The sequence below is a fragment of the Ranitomeya variabilis genome, chromosome 1 (assembly GCF_051348905.1).
Source record: "Ranitomeya variabilis isolate aRanVar5 chromosome 1, aRanVar5.hap1, whole genome shotgun sequence".
Classification (NCBI taxonomy): Eukaryota; Metazoa; Chordata; class Amphibia; order Anura; family Dendrobatidae; genus Ranitomeya; species Ranitomeya variabilis.
Window position 1 is genome coordinate 625,379,939 of NC_135232.1, and position 23,952 is coordinate 625,403,890.

A 23,952-nucleotide genomic window follows, 5' to 3' on the forward strand; every position below is an offset into this window, starting at 1 on the left:
TCATTTATGAAGGAGGGATTCTGAAAGTCACATTTTTTTTTTCAGGGCCATTTGTCGGCCATCACTATTTGTAGAGGGCCATGAGGTGGACCTTACTATTGTTAGAGGGCCAGCAGCCAGCCCTCACTAAGCATTTTTGGAGGGCCAGTTTCTTCAGTATAATTTATCCATCTGAGGTGGGTAAATTTTCTTTTTCGTACGAATGCTCTAAAGTTTGAAACCTGAAGGCAGCAGGCGGCCCTCTCAATTTATAGAGGGACAGCAGGCGGGACCCACTATTTTTTGAGGGCCAGAAGGCATCTTGTGGACATATGAAATGAAGATAAGAGTTTTTTAAAAAAAAAACATATCATTTTTCTGTTTACTGTACTTGGAATGAGACCTACAAATAAAATAAAACCACAGTTACAGTGAAATATGGTTGAGGTTCAAAGAAGTTTAGGGGTTGTTTTGCTGTCTCAGGCCTTGAGCCTCTTAACTGTGTGCAACGCATCATGAAATGTGAAGATTCACAAAGGATTTTAGGTCACAATGAAATGCCTGGGGTTTGAAAGCTGGGTTTTCATTGTAGGTCATGGGTCTTCCAGCAGGACAATGACCCCAAACATACTTAAAGAAACACCCAGAATTTGATGCAATCTTCTCAAAGAAGTCAACAGTTCATATGTTGTAATTCCAGCTCCAGTAGCATAACATGTCCCAACACTACCTCTGACATACAGATGCTTGAGAGAAACTTTGAATGGACACATTAATTCAGTTAATCTTGCCTGCTTTGATGAATTTCAAGGTACAGAATATTGTAAAAAACATGAATCGGTCAATGAGTTCTTAGAAAAAAGCAGAAGCAAGGCTTAGAATTTAAAAGGCAATAATCCCTGACTAGATTCCATGTCATACGTTATACCTACTACAAAACCTCACCATAGACAAAGTGAAGATACAAGCAGTGTTATTATAACAGAATAGAATCTATTTGAATTAGCCCTGAAAAAAAGCCATCTTTTTAATGTAGCAGCATGAAGAACTGTTATTTCATCAACCCTGTTGTAGCGGAGCGTTTCGCATCTACTCAAACCGATATGGAGGAGACAAGGATCTTCTGTATTTACTGTGCAAACTCTCCTGTCACGGCTGTGAAATCCTGAATACAGTATGAGAATTCCCTACATGGCGACCACCAGACACCCTACAACAAGGCACTGGATCATATACTAATAGAACCCACCCGCTATTTTGATTTATAAAAATGTTCCCTCAACTATAAGGTGGATCCTCAGAAAAGCATTTTTTCTCATTACTAAGGAGTTGGTTTCATAGACTGGTAAAGCGTATGCACTAAGTGCACAGGATGCTAAAAATTAGAAGGAGGCACTCCAATACCCATTTGAAGAGACATAGTGGTGGGCATCAGAAATTTATTTTCCCATTGTTAAAGGGAACCTGCCGCCTGCCCTTTCAGGGCTTATCTACAGCATTCTATATTGCCTGCAAGTGAAGATATAAGAAATAAGTTACATTATACTCACTTGGGGGTGGTCCGGTCCGAAAGGTGGCGCAGGTCCGGGTCTGGCACCTCCCATCTTCTTGCGACGCCGCCCTCCTGCTTCTTCATCGTTTCCCAGCATCAGCGCTCCTGCACAGGTGTACTTGTCTGCCATGTTGAGGGCAGAGTAAAGTACTGCAGTGCGCAGGTGCCGGGAAAGGTCAGAGAGACCCAGCGCCTGCACACTGCAGTACTTTAATTTGCCCTCAACATGGCAGACAAGTACACCTGTGCAGGGGCGCCGATGCCAGGACGCGATGAAGAAGCAGAAGGGCGTCATCGCAAGAAGATGGGAGGCGCTGGACCCGGACCTGTGACACCCATTGGACCGGACCGCCCCCACCAGGTGAGTATAATATAACTTATTTTTCTTCACTTGCAGGTCGGAATGGAGGCTTATCTACAGCATTATAGAACTCTGTAGATAAGCCCTGAAAGGCGTTGCTGTTGTTGCTGGAGATTAGCCTTAACCAGATTTTTTTTCAACTCCTCCATATTGCCTGCTTTCCCTCATGCAGCTGCTTTTACCCAAGACATACCAGTTTCCCCACAGTAATCACATGTGCCCCTCAGGATTCATGCTCATGCTTCTTCACCAGCTGTAATGTTTCTACTCACTTTGTTCCATTTAAGGTTGGCACATGAAGCACTTGTGAAATATCCATGCTAGTTTATTAAGACTTCATAAATGATGCCTTAAAATAAAGGAAATAATGCAGACAAAAGAAAAACAACATAAACATTCATTTGGTGATAGTCTAGTACACTTAGAGGAAAAGTATAATAGAAACATATGCACCACTTCTGCATTTATCACCCACTCCTGGTTTTGGCTTACAAATACTGAGGTAAAATACTGACCAAATACTGATAGTGTGACGGGGCAGCCTCAGCCTGGAGACATCACACAGGAGGTCTTCTTACCTCTGCTCACTGTGTAATAATGATATAACCACCCAAAGTCTTAATTTAAACTATCATGGCACTTTAAACATGAAGATTTAACCAAAACGCGGACTTACATTTCTTTTAGCCGCAAAAAGAGAACCATGCAATCAATTGATCATTATATAATAAATCTTTATTCAATAAAATCTACAAAGCAACTATATCAAATGAACAGAGTGTTCCAAGGGGAACTGCTGATAACAACACCACTTAGATACCACAGATCATCTACCCTCTAATCAGGCAATATATTCCATCAGAACATAAATAAATTATATATATATATATATCTAGAGTCGCTAGCTGACTGTTGTGAATTTGGTTTCTGGGCTCCCCCGGTGGTTTCTGGTGGTACTGCACTTGTGTGCTTCATCTCCTCTGTTCACCTGTTTTCCATCTGGATGTGGGAGTTTTCTATTTAGCCTTGCTCCTCAGTCATTTCTATGCCGGCCAACAATGTTACCAGAAGCCTTTCTGTTGCATGTTCCTGCTCCTAGACAACTATCAGCTAAGTTGGACTTGTTGTCCTAAGTTTGTTTTGCATTTTTGTTCCAGTTCTCTGTGATTGAATATTTCTGAGGCTGGAAGCTCTTGTGAGCTGAAATTGCCACTCTGGTGTCATGAGTTGATATTAGAGTCTTAAAGTAATTTCAGGATGGTATTTTGAAAGGGTTTTCAGCTGACCGTGAAGTTCCCTTTTCTGTCTTCCTACTATCTAGTAAGCGGACCTCAATTTGCTAAACCTATCTTCATACTTCGTATGTCAATTTCCTCTAAAATCACCGCCAATATATGTGGGGGCTACTGTCTGCCTTTTGGGGAAAATTTCTCTAGAGGTAAGCCAGGTCTGTATTTTCCTCTGCTAGGGTCAGTCAGTTCTCCGGCTGGCGCTGGGCGTCTAGGGATAAAACGTAGGCACGCTACCCGGCCACTGTTAGTTGTGCGGTAGGTTTAGCTCATGGTCAGCTCGAGTTCCCATCTTCCAAGAGCTAGTCCTTTGTATGCTTAATTATGTTCTCTTGCCATTGAGAACCATGACAGTTTGGCCGGCCAAGAGTTAAAATAATTGGCAGAAGAAAGGAGAGAAAAGAAGTCTGCAGAGATTTTTTTTTTTTTTTCCTGAGTTTGCTCATTAGTTGATTCACTAGCATCTCTGCTTACTGCAGCCTTCGTCTCTCTCTCCTTCTAATCCTTGAATGGTTCTGATTTCACCTGATTAATATGGATCCTCAGAGTTTAGCTACAGGTTTGAATAATCTCGCTATGAAGGTTCAAAGCTTACAGGATTTCGTTATTCATGCTCCTACATCTGAACCTAGAATTTCTTTACCTGAATTTTTCTCTGGGGATAGATCTCGCTTCCAGAATTTCAAACATAATTGTAAATTATTTTTGTCTCTGAGATCTCGCTCCGCTGGAGATCCTGCACAGCAGGTCAGGATTGTAATTTCCTTGCTCCGGGGCGACCCTCAGGATTGGGCATTTGCTTTGGCACCAGGGGATCCTGCGTTGCTCAATGTGGATGCGTTTTTCCTGGCTTTGGGGTTACTTTATGAGGAACCTCATTTAGAAATTCAGGTTGAAAAAGCCTTAATGGCCCTGTCTCAAGGGCAAGATGAGGCTGAAATATACTGCCAAAAATTTCGTAAGTGGTCTGTGCTTACTCAGTGGAATGAGTGCGCCCTGGCGGCGAAATTCAGAGAGGGTCTCTCTGATGCCATTAAAGATGTTATGGTGGGGTTCCCTGTGCCTACAGGTCTGAATGAGTCCATGACAATGGCTATTCAGATTGATCGGCGTTTGCGGGAGCGCAAACCTGTGCACCATTTGGCGGTGTCTACTGAGAAGACGCCAGAGATTATGCAATGTGATAGAATTCTGTCCAGAAGCGAACGACAGAATTTTAGGCGAAAAAATGGGTTATGCTTCTATTGTGGTGATTCAACTCATGTTATATCAGCATGCTCTAAACGTACTAAGAAGGTTGATAAGTCTGTTTCAATTGGCACTTTACAGTCTAAGTTTATTCTATCTGTGACCCTGATTTGCTCTTTATCGTCTATTACCGCGGACGCCTATGTCGACTCTGGCGCCGCTTTGAGTCTTATGGATTGGTCCTTTGCCAAACGCTGTGGGTTTGATTTAGAGCCTCTGGAAGTTCCTATACCTCTGAAGGGTATTGACTCCACGCCATTGGCTAGTAACAAACCACAATACTGGACACAAGTAACTATGCGTATTAATCCGGATCACCAGGAGATTATTCGCTTCCTTGTGTTGTATAATCTACATTATGTGTTGGTGCTTGGATTGCCATGGCTGCAATCTCATAACCCAGTCCTCGACTGGAAAGCAATGTCTGTGTTAAGCTGGGGATGTCAGGGGACTCATGGGGACGTACCTTTGGTTTCCATTTCGTCATCTATTCCCTCTGAGATCCCGGAATTTTTATCTGATTATCGTGACGTTTTTGAGGAGCCTAAACTTGGTTCACTACCTCCGCACAGAGATTGCGATTGTACTATAGATCTGATTCCGGGCAGTAAGTTTCCAAAGGGTCGTTTATTTAATCTATCTGTGCCTGAACATGCTGCTATGCGGGAATATATTAAGGAGTCCTTGGAAAAGGGACATATTCGTCCTTCGTCATCTCCCTTAGGAGCCGGTTTTTTCTTTGTAGCTAAAAAAGATGGCTCTTTGAGGCCGTGTATTGATTATCGGCTTTTGAATAAAATCACGGTTAAATATCAGTATCCTTTGCCACTGCTTACTGATTTGTTTGCTCGAATAAAGGGGGCCAAGTGGTTCTCTAAGATTGATCTTCGTGGGGCGTATAATTTGGTGCGAATTAAGCAGGGGGATGAGTGGAAAACCGCATTTAATACGCCTGAGGGCCATTTTGAGTACTTAGTAATGCCTTTTGGTCTTTCAAATGCCCCTTCAGTCTTTCAGTCCTTTATGCATGACATTTTCCGTGATTATTTGGATAAATTTTTGATTGTGTATCTTGATGATATTTTGATTTTTTCGGATGACTGGGACTCTCATGTCCAACAGGTCAGGAGGGTTTTTCAGGTTTTGCGCTCTAATTCCTTGTGTGTAAAGGGTTCTAAGTGCGTTTTTGGGGTTCAAAAGATTTCGTTTTTGGGGTACATTTTTTCCCCCTCTTCCATTGAGATGGACCCTGTCAAGGTTCAGGCTATTTGTGATTGGACGCAACCCTCTTCTCTTAAGAGTCTTCAGAAGTTTTTGGGCTTTGCTAATTTTTATCGTCGATTTATAACTGGTTTTTCTGATGTTGCTAAACCGTTGACTGATTTGACTAAGAAGGGTGCTGATGTTGCTGATTGGTCCCCTGCTGCTGTGGAGGCCTTTCGGGAGCTTAAGCGCCGCTTTTCTTCCGCCCCGTATTGCGTCAGCCTGATGTTACTCTTCCTTTTCAGGTTGAGGTTGACGCTTCAGAAATCGGAGCTGGGGCGGTTTTGTCGCAGAAAAGTTCCGACTGCTCCGTGATGAGACCTTGTGCGTTCTTTTCTCGTAAATTTTCGCCCGCTGAGCGAAATTATGATATTGGTAATCGGGAGCTCTTGGCTATGAAGTGGGCTTTTGAGGAGTGGCGTCATTGGCTTGAGGGGGCTAGACATCAGGTGGTGGTATTGACCGACCACAAGAATTTGATTTATCTTGAGTCTGCCAGGCGCCTGAATCCTAGACAGGCGCGCTGGTCGTTATTTTTCTCTCAGTTTAATTTTGTGGTTTCTTACCTACCAGGTTCTAAGAATGTGAAGGCGGATGCCCTTTCTTGGAGTTTTGAGCCTGATTCCCCTGGTAATTCTGTACCTACAGGTATCCTTAAGGATGGAGTGATATTATCTGCTGTTTCCCCAGACTTGCGACGGGTCTTGCAGGAGTTTCAGGCGAATAGACCTGATCGTTGCCCGCCTGGTAGAATGTTTGTTCCTGATGATTGGACCAGTAGAGTCATCTCGGAGGTCCATTCTTCTGCGTTAGCAGGTCATCCTGGAATCTTTGGTACCAGGGATTTGGTGGCTAGGTCCTTCTGGTGGCCTTCCCTGTCGCGAGATGTGCGAGGTTTTGTGCAGTCTTGTGATGTTTGTGCTCGGGCCAAGCCTTGTTGTTCTCGGGCTAGTGGATTGTTGTTATCCTTGCCTATTCCGAAGAGGCCTTGGACTCACATCTCCATGGATTTTATTTCTGATCTCCCTGTTTCTCAGAAGATGTCTGTCATCTGGGTGGTGTGTGACCGTTTCTCTAAGATGGTCCATTTGGTTCCCTTGCCCAAATTGCCTTCCTCATCCGAGCTGGTTCCTCTGTTTTTTCAAAATGTGGTGCGCTTGCATGGTATTCCGGAGAATATCGTTTCTGACAGGGGAACCCAATTCGTGTCTAGATTTTGGCGAGCGTTCTGTGCTAGGATGGGCATTGATTTGTCTTTTTCGTCTGCTTTCCATCCTCAGACTAATGGCCAGACCGAGCGAACTAATCAGACCTTGGAGACTTATTTGAGGTGTTTTGTGTCTGCGGATCAGGATGATTGGGTTGCCTTTTTGCCCTTGGCGGAGTTTGCCCTCAATAATCGGGCTAGTTCTGCCACCTTGGTTTCTCCTTTCTTCTGTAATTCGGGGTTTCATCCTCGTTTCTCTTCCGGTCAGGTGGAGTCTTCGGATTGTCCTGGAGTGGATGCTGTGGTGGAGAGGTTGCATCAGATTTGGGGGCATGTGGTGGACAATTTGAAGTTGTCCCAGGAGAAGACTCAGCATTTTGCCAACCGCCGTCGTCGTGTTGGTCCTCGTCTTTGTGTTGGGGACTTGGTGTGGTTATCTTCTCGTTTTGTCCCTATGAAGGTTTCTTCTCCTAAGTTTAAGCCTCGGTTCATCGGCCCGTACAAGATATTGGAGATTCTTAACCCTGTGTCCTTTCGTTTGGACCTCCCTGCATCTTTTTCTATTCATAATGTCTTCCATCGGTCATTGTTGCGCAGGTATGAGGTACCGGTTGTGCCTTCCGTGGAGCCTCCTGCTCCGGTGTTGGTTGAGGGTGAGTTGGAGTACGTTGTCGAGAAGATCTTGGACTCCCGTGTTTCCAGACGGAGACTTCAGTATCTGGTCAAGTGGAAGGGCTACGGTCAGGAGGATAACTCTTGGGTGACAGCCTCTGATGTTCATGCCTCCGATTTGGTCCGTGCCTTTCATAGGGCTCATCCTGATCGCCCTGGTGGTTCTGGTGAGGGTTCGGTGCCCCCTCCTTGAGGGGGGGGTACTGTTGTGAATTTGGTTTCTGGGCTCCCCCGGTGGTTTCTGGTGGTACTGCACTTCTGTGCTTCATCTCCTCTGTTCACCTGTTTTCCATCTGGATGTGGGAGTTTTCTATTTAGCCTTGCTCCTCAGTCATTTCTATGCCGGCCAACAATGTTACCAGAAGCCTTTCTGTTGCATATTCCTGCTCCTAGACAACTATCAGCTAAGTTGGACTTGTTGTCCTAAGTTTGTTTTGCATTTTTGTTCCAGTTCTCTGTGATTGAATATTTCTGAGGCTGGAAGCTCTTGTGAGCTGAAATTGCCACTCTGGTGTCATGAGTTGATATTAGAGTCTTAAAGTAATTTCAGGATGGTATTTTGAAAGGGTTTTCAGCTGACCGTGAAGTTCCCTTTTCTGTCTTCCTACTATCTAGTAAGCGGACCTCAATTTGCTAAACCTATCTTCATACTTCGTATGTCAATTTCCTCTAAAATCACCGCCAATATATGTGGGGGCTACTGTCTGCCTTTTGGGGAAAATTTCTCTAGAGGTAAGCCAGGTCTGTATTTTCCTCTGCTAGGGTCAGTCAGTTCTCCGGCTGGCGCTGGGCGTCTAGGGATAAAACGTAGGCACGCTACCCGGCCACTGTTAGTTGTGCGGTAGGTTTAGCTCATGGTCAGCTCGAGTTCCCATCTTCCAAGAGCTAGTCCTTTGTATGCTTAATTACGTTCTCTTGCCATTGAGAACCATGACAGCTGACATTTCCTCAATGATGTACTATATAAATTGATGGCACATATATCAATTATGCAGCTCCAACAACCGGCTTGCCTATATCACATCAACTTTACTACCAACAGATTTGTCTCAGTTAGCATGGGTGCTCATAATATATAGAGTTTGATCACATCAGTTTTGCTACCAAAGGTTTATCTCAGCTAGCATTGGTACTCATAATGTATACAGTCCGATATCTACCTGAAAAGGCCGTAGTACTGCAGACCGAGTGGTGCGAAGTGTATATCGGCGCGTCCTCCCTCGTGCGCCCCGACGCGCGTTTCGCCCAGAGCTTCTTCCGGGGGCGTGTGTAATAATGATGCAGCAGCCATACCATGCCCTGGGGTGGGGATAGAAATGTGAGCAGCCAGTCCTACCCATCTCTCTAACTACCCTTAAACCTGTCCTTTGCCACTCCCTATTAACACTTTTAGCAGCATACGTGCTGGAGCTTGCTTCCGAGCTTAAATAACTGAGGACATCCACCTGTATCTCCCTTCAATTATATCTTCCTTCAATGATGTGTCCAGCGGCCTTCTTCCAATACGCAGATACAGAGATACAAAGAGAGAGAAATATTAGTATTTTACAGTTGCATCTGTCCAGAGTGGCTAGCCTTCACCCTCTAAAATGTATTAAAGAGACTTGGACCTTGTTGCTGGATCAACACTTTCCTGAAATAACAGTGCAGCTGTAATTGAGAAGTCTGAAATAATACCCCTGGGTATTTCCAGATTTCCAGGTTGTTGTACATGTGAAATGCAGGTGCATTATATAATCTGGATTTCTTTTGTAGTGATATAATAGGCAGGTGCATAAGTATTTGTTTTCATTACTTTACCATTTATGCGAACCCTCAGGAGAGCGCAGCAGGTTTGTCATGGTCTCAAATTGGAAATGTTCTCCCTGTAATTAGTTTTCTATTAGAAGCCCATGCATATTGTGTAATTACACAGAATATACAGCGTGGGAATGACAGCAGAACTTTCTCTTTGATCTCTATTCCTCTTTAAAGACAGCATCAAAGACTGAATAAAGCTCCACTCGGTATATAGAATTACCGATTTCACCTTTTTACTTCACTCATTATGTCACACAGTACATCAATATCTTAGTTGGTTGAATTGTTTTACTAAAATTATATATGTATTAACAAATAAATACATTACATATTTTCAATCTATGATATTATTATTATGATTATTATTGTTTAGTTCCGAAAGTCAGAGCAGCATATAGGGACTGTAGCCCTTTAAATTGTATCCAGGAACAGCAGGTTTCTAGCATTGTACATGCAGCTGTGCCAGCACAGCCTAAAGCCATTAAATGAGGAAGAGCAGCTGTACCAGGAACAGTCATATGCAAGGATGAGAAAATGTGTTTAAAAACAGTGAGGGTGCTGCAGAACTGTAGAGAGAACAGATATTCCTTCTTTCTATGGTTTGGTGTTGTTTCCACTGATTACATGTTGATAGCCTATTCTAAGAATAGTATATGAATGTGACCATTTTAAGGTCTGAAAACACATACCATTTACTGATCAATATGATAATTAGCAAGCGGCAGCTATGTTGTGTGAGAAAGCCATTGATAATTAGCAAGTGACAGCTATGTGGTATGACATAGTCACTGATAATTAGCATGTGACAGATACGTTGATTTTCATTTGAAAACAAGCACAGACCAACCTTTGAAGTACTGTGCACTCTATTTGAGTAGTACTAGAGGTGAGAGAATGTTCTTAAATTAAATTTGTCAATTAAAAAAAAAATGATTTGCGTTTGCTGCAACCTAAAAATCATCCAATGCCTCCAAATGCGCCAAAAAGATATGTATGATCCTCTGAGGTTTGGTGGACCGTATCCACCCCCTTTCAAGCTCTTTTACCAAAATCACATACAGTACTTCATGATGTTAAAGTGAGTGACCTTCACATATATAGCTATAGGAAAATAGATGGTAACCTGCAGTAACCAACAGTTTGTTTTTAATAACGCACTGCACAGACAATTTTTTATTTTTTTTAATTAAAGAATCCCAATGTGATCCTTTTTTTTATGATCAGGCAGACCATTCTAAATTGCTCGCGATAAGCTAGTATTGCTGGAGTAGAAGCTGCCAAATTCATTAAGTGGTCCACACCACTTAATGAATGTGGCATCTCTTCTGAGTGGCGTTAACCTCCTGTGCCACGTCAGAAATGCTGCACCAATCAGGGACTGGATTATAATTTATGACGTACAAAATGCTGTCATTTTTTATGAATTTGACTATTTGTCCCACCTCAGCTCCATCCATTTCGATAGAGGCCAATTCAAACTGTCATGAAAGTGCTGGCCATTGCCCAAAACCTTTATGACCTTTCAAAGCTTTTACACCATTTTTCTGGTGTAAAAGCTTTGATGAATTGGCTCCAAAATCTTTACTTCAAGTAAATGAACGCTTGACTATAGATATGGCTATTTCAGATTTTTTTTTTTTCAATGAAAACATTACCCATAACATCCTATACTATCTGAATCTTCATAAGAAGAATAAGTCATTTCTTACAGGCCGAGGTGAGAAAAGGAAGGCAATAATAAAACACCCCACTATTTTAGACATCAACACTTGATTCAAGTCCTATACAATGTGAATACACTGGAAACGCACAGGAATTCTATCCCTGAGGAAGGCCATTCGGCCGAAACGTGCGTCGGGGAGGACGCGACTACGGTGCACATTGCCCCTGATATCAAAGTGCGGTATGTACTACACCTATGACATATGTCTATGGGGCCACACAGGTGATCAGTTAATAACTCTTTAACGCTACTATTATTGTAATACATTTGAACTGATTTCCTGTGTGTGTTATAATGCCGCAATAGTATTAGTGCACTGTGTTGTAGTCCTTGTCTGTAGTTTCTGTGGGTGCGGACTTGACTAGGGGTTTCTGCTGCCTGCCATTACTGTGCACCTATGTATGCTTTTATTCAATAAAGGTTTATTCTACTTTTCATTACTTGGACTTTGTTTGACTGCAATTTTTCGGTGCTTTGTGTTGTATATTGATATGCAGTTGTCCTTTGTGGTCCTTGGTCTGCCCTTTTTTTACATGGGCTATCTCATGCCCTATGGGTTTATTTATTAGGACAGACTATGTATGCCACTGATTATTGTTTAAGTCATAACTGGTACAGGAGGAGTGAGGACCCTGCCCGCGAAGGCTCACAATCTACAAGGGATGGGTGAGAATACAGTAGGTGAGGATAGAGCTGGTCATGCAGCGGTTTGGTTGATCGGTTGTTACTGCAGGTTGTAGGCTTGTCGGGAGAGGTGGGTCTTCAGGTTCTTTTACCACCATTATACAAAGCAAACATTAATATTAAAGAAAACCTGTTATCATTATCATGCATGTTAAACCAAAGGCTCAGCTCTTCTGATTTAATAGGTACCTTCGCTATAGAAATCCACAGCCTGATTGTTCTTTAATGATCATTAGAAGTTTGGGTGCAATAAGGTGTTTCTGCATCGGGGCCGGCAGGACTGTGGGTAGGGTCTTCGTCTCTGTCACGGCCCCTCAGCTGCCCCTGGTGTTTGTATCTTCTTACTGTTTAAAATTTCATACCGGCACCATTCTAACCGCGGACGGCACTTGCGTAGATTGATATGGTTGTGAGCTTCACTAAAATGTCACCAGTGTCGGCGAGTGCGCACATTAATCTCCCGGTGGTCTTAAGTAAAATGGTGCCAGGGGTGACACATGCGCAGATTGAGATCTTTGCTCGTCATTGATCCAAAACCTAAATCTGTCTATACACTGATACTAGCGACATTTTCCTGAAGCCCATCACGAGATAAATGTGTGCAAGTGCTGCCAACTGTTGCGACAGCACCGGTGCCAAATTGTAAACAGTATGAAGATACGAACACCAGAGGCAGCTGAGGGCCGTACTAGAGCCGAAGACCCTTCCTTCAGTTTCACCCCACAGGCCCGCCCAGATGCACGAACAGCTTACTGCACTCAAACTTCTAGTGATCATTAAAGAACAACCAGGCTGCAGATTTCTACAGTGAAGACACATTCTAAATCAGTAGAACAGCCCCTTTATGCCCTTACCTATAGTTTAACATGCATGATCCTAATGACAGGTTCTCTTTAATAGATACATTCAGTGTAGGAATCTGAAGCCTGGTTGTTCTTTAATCATAATTAGATGTTTGGATGCAATAAGGTGTTCATGCTTCGAGGTGAGACTGTGGGACGGATCTTCAGCTTTGCCACGGCCCCTCAGCTAATTCTGGTACTTGTATCTTGATACTGTTAAAAATTTTGTGTAGACGCTGCCCTAACAGCGAGAGGCGCTGTTAGGGCTGGCGGATTGCACTAAATAAAAATAATTAGGTGCAATCGCAACCCGGGGTCCACTGTGTAGAGATGGATAACTGCTGCTAGTGAACAACGGCGGAACGAAGCAGTGAGCGTTAGCCTTAATCAGACTGCGTTTACTCACACAGTATGAACAGAACGCAAAGTGCCAAGCTCAGTTACTTAAAGGGAACCTGTCACCAGAATTTGGTGGGACCAGTTTTGGGTCATATGGGTGGGGTTTCGGGTGTTTGATTCACCCTTTCCTTACCCGCTGGCTGCATGCTGGCCGCAATATTGGATTGAAGTTCATTCTCTGTCCTCCAGAGTACACGCCAGCGCAAGGCAATATTAAATCAGTAGATCAGCAACTTTACGCCCAAACCTTTTGTTTAATATGCTTGATCTTGATGACCGCTACTCTTTAAAGGCAAATATTTCCAGAAGAAACACTAAATCTTTAGAATTGTTAAGAGATTGACTTAAGTGAGTAGGCAATGACTGCATAATATTTGCCAATATGCGTGTACTCCGGAGGACAGAGAATGAACTTCAATCCAATATTGCGGCCAACATGCAGCCAGCGGGTAAGGAAAGGGTGAATCAAACACCCGAAAACCCCTCCCATATGACCAAAACTGGTCCCACCAATTCAGGTGACAGGTTCCCTTTAACTGAGAGGTGCTGCACTCAGAATTCTGAGTACTATACCCTGTTCAACGTTACAGGGATGATAGCACGTGGATTGCGCTCACTCTGCAACTAAGCTGTGCTAACCGCACACAAGAGTGAAGCAGATGCTGAGCCAAAAAAAAATAATTCATATGATGCTAGGTGCAAAGCTCTGACGCTCTCCCTGACAAATGTAGCCTGAGGGTTGGACTTGTTCTGTAACTCAGCTGTACTAACCGCACACATGAAGGAAACAGATGCTAAGACAAGGGGTAGTTACCCAGTCCTAACCCTACCTGCCAATGCCAGGACTCTAAGAGTATAGAGTGAAACGTGCAAACAGAGTGGTAGAGTATCTGCAGCGCCCCAGAGTCCTGGTCGTTGCAGTACTGTGGCTCCGCCACTATGGGGAGCTATGGTACGTCTGATGGCACTGAAGGAGTTCGTCTAACCAGGTATCACAGACACCAATACATTTCACACCCGGGCCTCCGGGGGGAGCTAAGGGTTCTATTCACTAGGCCACTCCCCACCATAGTGGGTAAACTGGGGGTCAGGCAGGAAGTTAGAAGAGAAGCTGACTGGGTTGGAACCAGGCAACACCTTGTGGCAGAGGGTGTTGTGGGGGAAGATACAGTAGGGTCTCTGTCAGGGGTGGGATCCTGACAGAGGCTTGGCAACTTGAACGAACGTAACGGGACCGTGCCTGCTCAGCATAGCGGCGGTGCCCAAGGAGGGACCAGAAGCGAGATAGATTGTGCTGAGTGAGAAACGAGATCATAGCAACAGGAGAATACCAGTAGGAGTCATGCTGTAAGACCGAGGCAACATCCTACTGAGGCGCATAACCGGTGGCCGGAACGCCGAGGGAGTATTATAATATCCAGCTTCAAGCAATACTCTAAACAGCGGCAGGACAGTCAGTCTAAGGCGGGCTGTCTAACTTAAATCACCTATGCAGTCTTGGGGGGCAACTTGTGGAGAGGGGCGACTCTAGGGTCCCGGAAGAGCTCCGAGCCTACCCGTCAAACGGGTGCCGTCCCAACCAGAACATCAGGGAGGGACGGAGGATTAGCAGAACATCATCTAATCGAGTTGTGAGGGAACTTAAGAAACAGACACAACAGTTGTGGGGACTTTCCGTAAGCACAGCAGGGAAGGACCACAACACATAGCGCAAGCAGGAAGGCACAGATTTCCACCTGCTAAGAGAGCTCTGGAGGTGCCATTGGACCGGCCGGACTTGCGCAGCCTGGTGAACCCTATTCCGGACTGAGGACCCAGAGATCTTCAGTAAAGAGGTAAAGAGACTGCAACCTGGTGTCCTCGTTATTTACCGCGACCTGTACCCCACAACTGCACCGCTACAGTCACCACCATCTACATCTACCTACCCATTCACTGTGCGCCCCACGGCAGGGTCACGGACCGGGGCCTAGCCACCGTGACAACCCCAGAGCAGAGACTCAGAGGCCCGGTACCGGGTACCCCTCGGCCCTGCGGCGGTGGGGGCGCTACAGACTTGGCATCACGAACAGGATCTACTTAAGCCTGAAGAATCAGGTCATGTGTGCCTTGGAACTGTGATTTATTGCGCTTGGACTGTACTTTATTGCAAAGACTGTGTGCTGCTATTTACCGCCAAAAGTTCCCGCCAAAAGTCGCCGCCATTGCTGCGCCAAAGGAGAAGGAGGGCGTGCCATGGGAGGAGACTACCAAGGTGGCGCCAGGAGCGGCGACCGCCCCCTGCACCTCTTGTTGCAAAGCGGTGACCTGCCTCGAAGCAGAGGACCACCCCCTGACCTGGAACGGTGGGAAGCAGGTGACGGAGAAGCTCGGCCCTGGAGAAATGGCGGAGTCCGATGCATGCACTGCCACCGATTATCGGACCCTGACGATGAACAGCAAGTGCCAGAACGAGGGAGGAACGGTCCCGGCTTGCCCTCATTCACCGGAGACAGACCCACGTCCACTGCAGCGGGAGGACCCGAAGTCCTTGGAACCGGCAGCGGAGCTGAACCTACCCATCCCGACCTCGGGGCCAACGGAGGAGGAGTCGCGGAAGGCGGAACCGCCTCCGGAGACCGCATTGGAGGAGCCGTGGTCCGGGCTGCAGCCGACTCCAGCGTCCTTGTCAACGGACTGGATCGACATCGGTGGAACTACATCAGGCGCAGGTATGGACGGCGCCCCTGCTCCCCTGCCCGGTCCCGCTCTCGTGACCGATCCTCTTCACAGTAAGAGCCGCCTCCTCTCGGCAGAGCTAGTGGTATTGCCCCCCGACGCAATGGGGAAGCTGGTACCACCGCTGCCGACCCGGATGGGGGAACCCATAGACGTGGGCCCAGACGGGGTGATTCTCCAGTGGGATACCCCCCGGATCGGGCCAGATGGAGCTCGGGAGGAAGGTTCCACCCTTGCTGTGCTTACCTGGGAACAATACAAACAATGTTTGATTCTACATTGGAAAAGACAAAAGGAGGCAGAATTAACTGACCCACCGAGAGTGCAACAACCGCCTCTTGCGCGCGGTAGGGGAGACGTGGTAAAGCGGGGAACGGTGTTGGCCTTCCACCCGAAGAGGGGGTGGGGCTCCATACAGGAACTGGGGCTACCAACTGACGTCTTCGTTACCAGCTGCAACGTGAAGACTCCCTGCTGCAGCCGAGATGGTGACCCGTTGCAAAAGGGGGATCAAGTGACCTACACCCGTCATCGGAATGCGTACGGATGGTACGCCCGGAACGTTCGCCGCTGTGAACTTGGAAGAGTGTCATCTGTTGCTTCAACCATGATGGAACCGGACGTGACAGATCTTACCAACATTGCCGCCGTACGTCTCATTGCAGCGACTGAACTGGCGGCTAGGGTCCGCCTTCAGGTTCAGACATCAGGTGGTCTGACCGCACCAAGGAAATCCACCAGTGACACTGGTGCGACATCAGCCGTGGAGCAAGGATTGAAGCCTGCGCAGTCAGAAGGGGTCCACTTTTGGCTGATGTCTTGTGATCTACTGTGAGGATAAACCTCGATACCATGAGTATGTATATAGTTACTGTTTCCTGTTTTGCTGCTAAACCCGTTTAGGGTAAACTCTTAAAGGGATCCCTTCGTTGACCCGGGATCCCTATTGTTTTTGTTTGTTGTTTTCCTAAGTTTGCACAAAGTTTCTAGAACTGCCGCAATCATGAACAGTGCATGATACAAACTTTCTGTAAATAGTTTGCACCTTATTAAAGGTGCTCCCTACTGGTCTTACTTAAAGAAGGACTCTTTGTGAAGATACCACACTGGAACCTTTGTTGAGTATGGACTGGTAGCTTGAGAAGACACGCTACCTCATAGAGACTTGATCCCCTCTTAAAGGGGATGTTCATCTACGTACCTATGAGTAATACTGCCTTAAAACAGTAAAGTGATGATGATGCTTTGAAAGAAAATGACACTGTTTACATGTAAAAGTTATGTGTATTGAACTGGTTAACTGTAGGAGAAATGTTGATAATGTTGATAGAAAATGGGGATAGAAGGTAAACCCTGAGTCCTCCGTGGAAAGCTAGTTTATTGAAAGAAAGAGTTAATAATGTGTTACCGAGGACAGAAAGTGAACCCGTAGGGGTTAGGTAGTGAGTCCTCCTAGGAGCCATCTGAAGAAGGCTCAGTAGTCCTAAACTGAAAGAATGTTATGCTCTATACTGTGTATAGTAGTGGAAAAGACAGAAGGCTCGGGCTGAAAGGAGCGGTCCTGTGAGAAAGGAGAGGCAGTAGGTCTGGTGCCGTTAGGACAGGCGGTCCTGCAGATTTAAAGAAGGAGAATGTGAAAGTTAAATTGCCTTATAATGTGATTATAAGAAGGTATTTAAAGGATTTAGAGTGTACATCCTTAAGGGCAATGTTAAATTATTGTTCAACAAATTTTGCACTTAGTAGAATACCCGGTTGGGTAACAGGAGTTATTTATAGCATGTTGCTATAATACTTAACCATGTTTTGTAACGTTCAAGTGTCCTTACCTCCCATAAAGGGAAGCATGTTCAAGTATACTTACTGTTACTGCACTCAACAAAACTGTATGTCTTTTTGCTAACTTGTATTGTTGTTTTCTTCCCAGTCCCGGAGTACTGTGTTTAACCATGGGGGAGTGCAGCGCCCCAGAGTCCTGGTCGTTGCAGTACTGTGGCTCCGCCACTATGGGGAGCTATGGTACGTCTGATGGCACTGAAGGAGTTCGTCTAACCAGGTATCACAGACACCAATACATTTCACAGCCGGGCCTCTGGGGGGAGCTAAGGGTTCTATTCACTAGGCCACTCCCCACCATAGTGGGTAAACTGGGGGTCAGGCAGGAAGTTAGAAGAGAAGCTGACTGGGTTGGAACCAGGCAACACCTTGTGGCAGAGGGTGTTGTGGGGGAAGATACAGTAGGGTCTCTGTCAGGGGTGGGATCCTGACAGAGGCTTGGCAACTTGAACGAACGTAACGGGACCGTGCCTGCTCAGCATAGCGGCGGTGCCCAAGGAGGGACCAGAAGCGAGATAGATTGTGCTGAGTGAGAAACAAGATCATAGCAACAGGAGAATACCAGTAGGAGTCGTGCTGTAAGACCGAGGCAACATCCTACTGAGGCGCATAACCGGTGGCCGGAACGCCGAGGGAGTATTATAATATCCAGCTTCAAGCAATACTCTAAACAGCGGCAGGACAGTCAGTCTAAGGCGGGCTGTCTAACTTAAATCACCTATGCAGTCTTGGGGGGCAACTTGTGGAGAGGGGCGACTCTAGGGTCCCGGAAGAGCTCCGAGCCTACCCGTCAAACGGGTGCCGTCCCAACCAGAACATCAGGGAGGGACGGAGGATTAGCAGAACATCATCTAATCGAGTTGTGAGGGAACTTAAGAAACAGACACAACAGTTGTGGGGACTTTCCGTAAGCACAGCAGGGAAGGACCACAACACATAGCGCAAGCAGGAAGGCACAGATTTCCACCTGCTAAGAGAGCTCTGGAGGTGCCATTGGACCGGCCGGACTTGCGCAGCCTGGTGAACCCTATTCCGGACTGAGGACGCAGAGATCTTCAGTAAAGAGGTAAAGAGACTGCAACCTGGTGTCCTCGTTATTTACCGCGACCTGTACCCCACAACTGCACCGCTACAGTCACCACCATCTACATCTACCTACCCATTCACCGTGCGCCCCACGGCAGGGTCACGGACCGGGGCCTAGCCACCGTGACAACCCCAGAGCAGAGACTCAGAGGCCCGGTACCGGGTACCCCTCGGCCCTGCGGCGGTAGGGGCGCTACATATCCACTCACATTCACCACACAAAAGTGATACTAGCGCACTCGTGTGCACCGCTGGGGATCTTTTATTCACAAGGCTCCACCCCAAACTGTCACGCCCATTCGGCCGAGACTTCACCCGCAGGCCAATCCGGAACTACCACCTCACCGGTGTAGCAACTGTCCGACCACCAATGAGCAGACGCCACATCACAGACATGCTCAGTAGGGTGATCTCTGGACTTAGACTCCAGAGCGTCAGGCTGCACCTGCATATTGCTGGTTACCATAGGTTTGACTGGAAAGCCAGCAGTAAGTACATGAATATCATGAGCCTGAGCAAGGTACTGGGACCAATGTCTGTGCTGAGCAGCACCCGCAGCGGCCAGACCAGAATGGGAGACCACAGCACCAGGCAATGCTTGGGATCTAACCCACGCAGCGGGAAAATCCCAATGCCTAATAGGCGCTTGCGCATATTCATCTCGCAAGGGTCTTCACAAAATTGTCACTGATGTCAGCGCATGTACAGATTTACATCTCGGCTCAATGACAAGCTAAGATCTCAATCTGTGCATGTGCCCTCCACCAGTGCCATTTGACTGAAGATGGCTGGGATGTCGATGAGCTCTTGCTCTGACTCAGCGCCATTTTACTGAAGCTTTCAACCAGATCAATCTGCGCAAGCACAGCCCGCAGCTCAGACGGCACCAGTATGAAAGTTTAAACAGTTGATATGAACAATAGATGCAGTTGACGGGCCATCTCAGAGACAAAGACCCCACCCACAGGCCCCCTTAGATGCACGAACAGCTTATTACACCCAAACGTCTAATGATCATTATTGGACAATGGGGCTGTGGATTTCTACAGTGAAATTACCTATTAAATCAGTAGAACAGCAACTTTACGCCCAAACCTTTTGTTTAATATGCTTGATCTTGATGACCACTACTCTTTAAAGGCAAATATTTCCAGTAAAAACACTAAATCTTTAGAATTGTTAAGAGATTGACTTAAGTGAGTAGGCAATGACTAAATAATATTTGCCAATATGCCTCCACTTTCGTTCATGTCAAAAGGAAGCAGTATTATCATTGACCTTGCCTGTGTTTTTACCCCACCGCTTGTCAGTTGCCTCTTTGTTTGTTCATTCTAGAATCTGATGTAGCCGACTTTGATGGCAGAAGCTCCCTCCTATACAGGTTCAATCAGAAACTGATGACTACATTTAAAGATGTCATTTCCCTGAAGTTCAAGAGCATGCAGAGCGAAGGCGTATTATTTCATGGAGAAGGACAGCGTGGCGATTATATTACTCTGGAGCTACAGAAAGGAAAATTGACACTGTATATTAACCTAGGTATGGACTGTTTAAATTAATTTCTGAACATTTCTTTTGAGGGTTTATTTTTCAGATTTAATTCGTAAGGTAAATCATAATATGCCCTCTGCAGTGCCTTTTATGAATGGAGAATATAGTATATTACGGCAAGTAATAATGATCAGACAAGTCTGGACTAACCCACAGGAGAACGGTGAATTCCCCGGTGGGCCCCACAGGAGAACCATGAATCCCCCGGTGTGCCCCACCATACTATACATGGAGTATTTGGCACAATACCCTTGATTCACTATATGCAGACAAAGAAAGCATCTCATCATCACTCATTTAACAAACCAGTATATTATTATATAGAAGGATAGGTACATTTAAAAATTAGGATAATGTAATGAACCTTTGGAACCCCAGTCCGACATATTGTTCAGATGTTTAGGGTTAGTGATCAGTCACCACAAAAATTTTCAATCTTAAAAAAAAAAAAAAAAATCCCATTGATTGTAGTAAATTTTGTCTTGTAATAATTCCAGTCAAATAGAAGATTTATAAGAACGTGTTACAAAAAAATTACATATTTGTTATTGTCTTATTTATGGCACTTAGACATTTCCTCTCTGTAATAGGAACTCCCCAGCTACAGAAAGATTATGAATACGTTGCCGAAAGTAGCTAAAGATAGTTAAAATCTAAGTCTGGTTGGTTAGACATATTATTAGGGATAATGCGGCCTTTTTTCACTTCTTTCGGCCTACTTGTTTCAAACCGATACAACTGTATAGGTTCTAATAATAGAGTCTAAACATAATAATCATCGTAAATTGTAATACATTTTTAAGACTGTTCGCAGCCCTTTTATTTCCAATATGTTTTAATATAAGGAGAGTGAGAATGAAACAGAAAATATTACAAAAATTATTTTTGCAAGGCCAAATTGTAAGTGAATAAACTGAAGGGGAACTTTATTTTAACCATAGTCCAAAAATAATTAGCTTACTATGCATTAAATTGAAAATTGAACACATTGTTACGTGGGAACTATACAACAGTTTAATATGGGTGATTTATGTATTTGGGTACTATGGGACGGGTTTGGTACATTTTATTGGTAGATACCTAAGGATCAAAGCAGTTTTGCTTTAAGGAATCTTACTGATGCCTAACATGTAAATCCAGTATGATGCTAGATAAACTGTGTATGAACAAGACCTTGTAAAAAAGACCTAGGAAGCATCATATGAATCGACAGAATCATAGTTAATCACTCCAAAACATTTTATGCCTTTTTTTTAAATTCATCTTCTGAATTTGATTTATGCCTCTGCTTTGGGATGTCATGTCTCAACAGAACTGCCTTCATAAACCCTGTGCTGTAATGGGAGAAATGTCACTATTAATTAGCTTATACATCGGTGTACACCCCAGTTTATATACATCTGTTACGTTAAGAAATTCCAGACTCTCCATCAGAAATGTCAGAAATTGCCCATCAAATTCAGCAGGAGATGCAAATCTGTTCTGCAGCTTGTGCAATTTTTTCTATTTCGATATACGGTAGCTTATAATCTATTGTACTCAAAAAAGGAGCAGTGTGGGGTTTATCAACAAATCTACAGCCATTTAATCATTTTATATTTTATAATTTTATAGCTTATTTATATTAGTTTATATTATATGTTTACTTCTTTTATTATATTTTATAATTTATTTTTTTTACTTGCATGTATTTATTTTTCTTTACATGTAGTAAAAAGATTTTAAGCGTTTATGAAGGGGATAGTACATTGCCGTTTTAAAAGTATAAGATAAATCATATCTATTCATGCATCTCAACATTAAGTTGCTATTTTGTAGTGTTTTCGATTTTAGGTTATGTCATGTGACCTTTACATATTTTTCCAGGTGATGCCAAACTACGTTTCGGTAACACTCACACAGTGGTGACATTGGGGAGCCTACTGGATGACCAGCAGTGGCATTCCGTCCTAATAGACCGATTCAACAAACAAGTCAACTTTACAGTGGATAAATATACCCAACATTTCCGCACCAAGGGGGACTCTGATGATTTGGACATAGATTATGAGGTGTGTGGACATATCTATCTGAGCTTCAGAATATAGTTATGCTTGAAAGTTTGTGACCACTTGTACACAATGGCCCCAGTTCATCAAGAATGGTGATTGTCTTGTGGGTATTTGGTGAATGGATGTTGGGGAGTCAGGCATTGCTACTTCATGAAGGTACATGCCTATTCGTAAATCTGGAGCGCCTGACAATTGGCGATGTGGAGAATTGCATGAGCGGTGTGGAGAATTAGATAAGCTGTGGCATCATACCCTTGCTTCAAGCCCGTCCCGCCACATCTTTGCCTTTTTTTGTGAAACGGATGGGGAAATACCAATATTTGTGACTTTTCAAACCTTTTTTGACACTTTTATGGGAAAAATCTTTGACAAATCAGTTCCACTATACTAGACTAGAGTCCAAACTCTTTAGAGATGTTTTTGTAACATTTTTCAGCCTGATGAACATCAACAACTTTTCTTCTGAAGTCCTCATCTATCTCCTTTTTTTTCCTGCCATGATATACTTCTACAAATGTCTTGTGAAAATGAGACTTTAAAAGATCCCTGTTTTTTTTTAAATAAAACAGGTTTCCCACTCACACCTGATTATTATCCTATTGATTGAAACCACTCTGATTTTCCCTTCAATTTATTTTACTAATCCTAAATGTTCATCTACTTTTGCCACTCACAGACATGTTATGCTAGATCATTTTCCTCATTTAAAAAAACAATCATAATATTTTTAACTCTTTTTATTAGGTACTTTTTGTTTACTTTTGGGACTTGTGTGAAAATCTGATGTTGTTTTAGGTGATTCTTATTCAGAAATAGGAAACAAAAGTGAAAAATAATGAACACTAAAGATTCGTGCTAAATGCTTTGAATGACTCTGATAAATGAATGAATGAACATCTACCTGTGTGGCTGGGTAGAGTTGTGTGGGGCACACATAAACTTCTTAAGGAGATGATCATGAGGGTGATGAAGCTGTACTGTGTCTTGGATTCATGCTATACTGGATGATGCAGAGTAAGCAGCGGTCCAGCCAGCTGTGCTGATCCTGACACCTGCTTGAAAGGGGAAAAGGTGCTGTCCTATATCTGCATGATGTCACTACTCTGAGGGCTTTCTTCTGTTGCAAACAAGAGTCCTATTATCCAATGCGTTTCCAAGGTTTCAGCCTCCTTCGTCGGGGATTGCAGTTCGCAGTGGTTGGTAGCTTTATATAAGTCAGTTTCCAAGCACAATCCTCCAGCTGGTGATTGACCATTGATAGAAGGCACATGGACCCAGGTGGTGATTGATCATTGATGTTGATTAGAAAGCACATTCTTCCAGGGAGTGACTGATCATTGATTTAACGAAGAAGGTGAACAATTCTATCTCACGGTTGAGGCTCATTGGTCTTAATCTGTTCAAAGTGAATATCCATCTGCTTTTCACCCTAGACATCTGATGAGATTGCCTCCCCTCCAGTGTTTCTTACATGTTCTATACCCCAAAACAAACTTCCCATTAATTTACCACCATGTGCTATTTTGTAATATTGAGATAATGGGTACCCTGTGAACTGTCCCTTGATATTGTATAAATGTCCTTTAATTCTAATTCGTAGCTCACGTTTGGTTCTACCTATATAGTATTTCTGACATGGGCATTTTATGCAGTATATATTCCCTTTTGTGCAGCATGTCATATGAGTTTTA

At 44.4% G+C, this 23,952-nt stretch overlaps 1 protein-coding gene across 2 annotated transcripts in view; it reads left to right on the forward strand.

Annotated features, from left to right (window-relative positions):
- The window catches only part of LOC143773326 (contactin-associated protein-like 5), a 484,664-nt gene that overhangs the window by 238,681 nt on the left and 222,031 nt on the right, over window positions 1-23,952 (forward strand). For both annotated transcript variants that reach the window (XM_077260812.1, XM_077260804.1), the window contains exons 5-6: window positions 19,995-20,198; window positions 22,077-22,261. In XM_077260812.1, coding sequence (XP_077116927.1) covers window positions 19,995-20,198; window positions 22,077-22,261 — 389 coding nt within the window. The remainder of the gene's footprint in view (window positions 1-19,994; window positions 20,199-22,076; window positions 22,262-23,952) is intronic.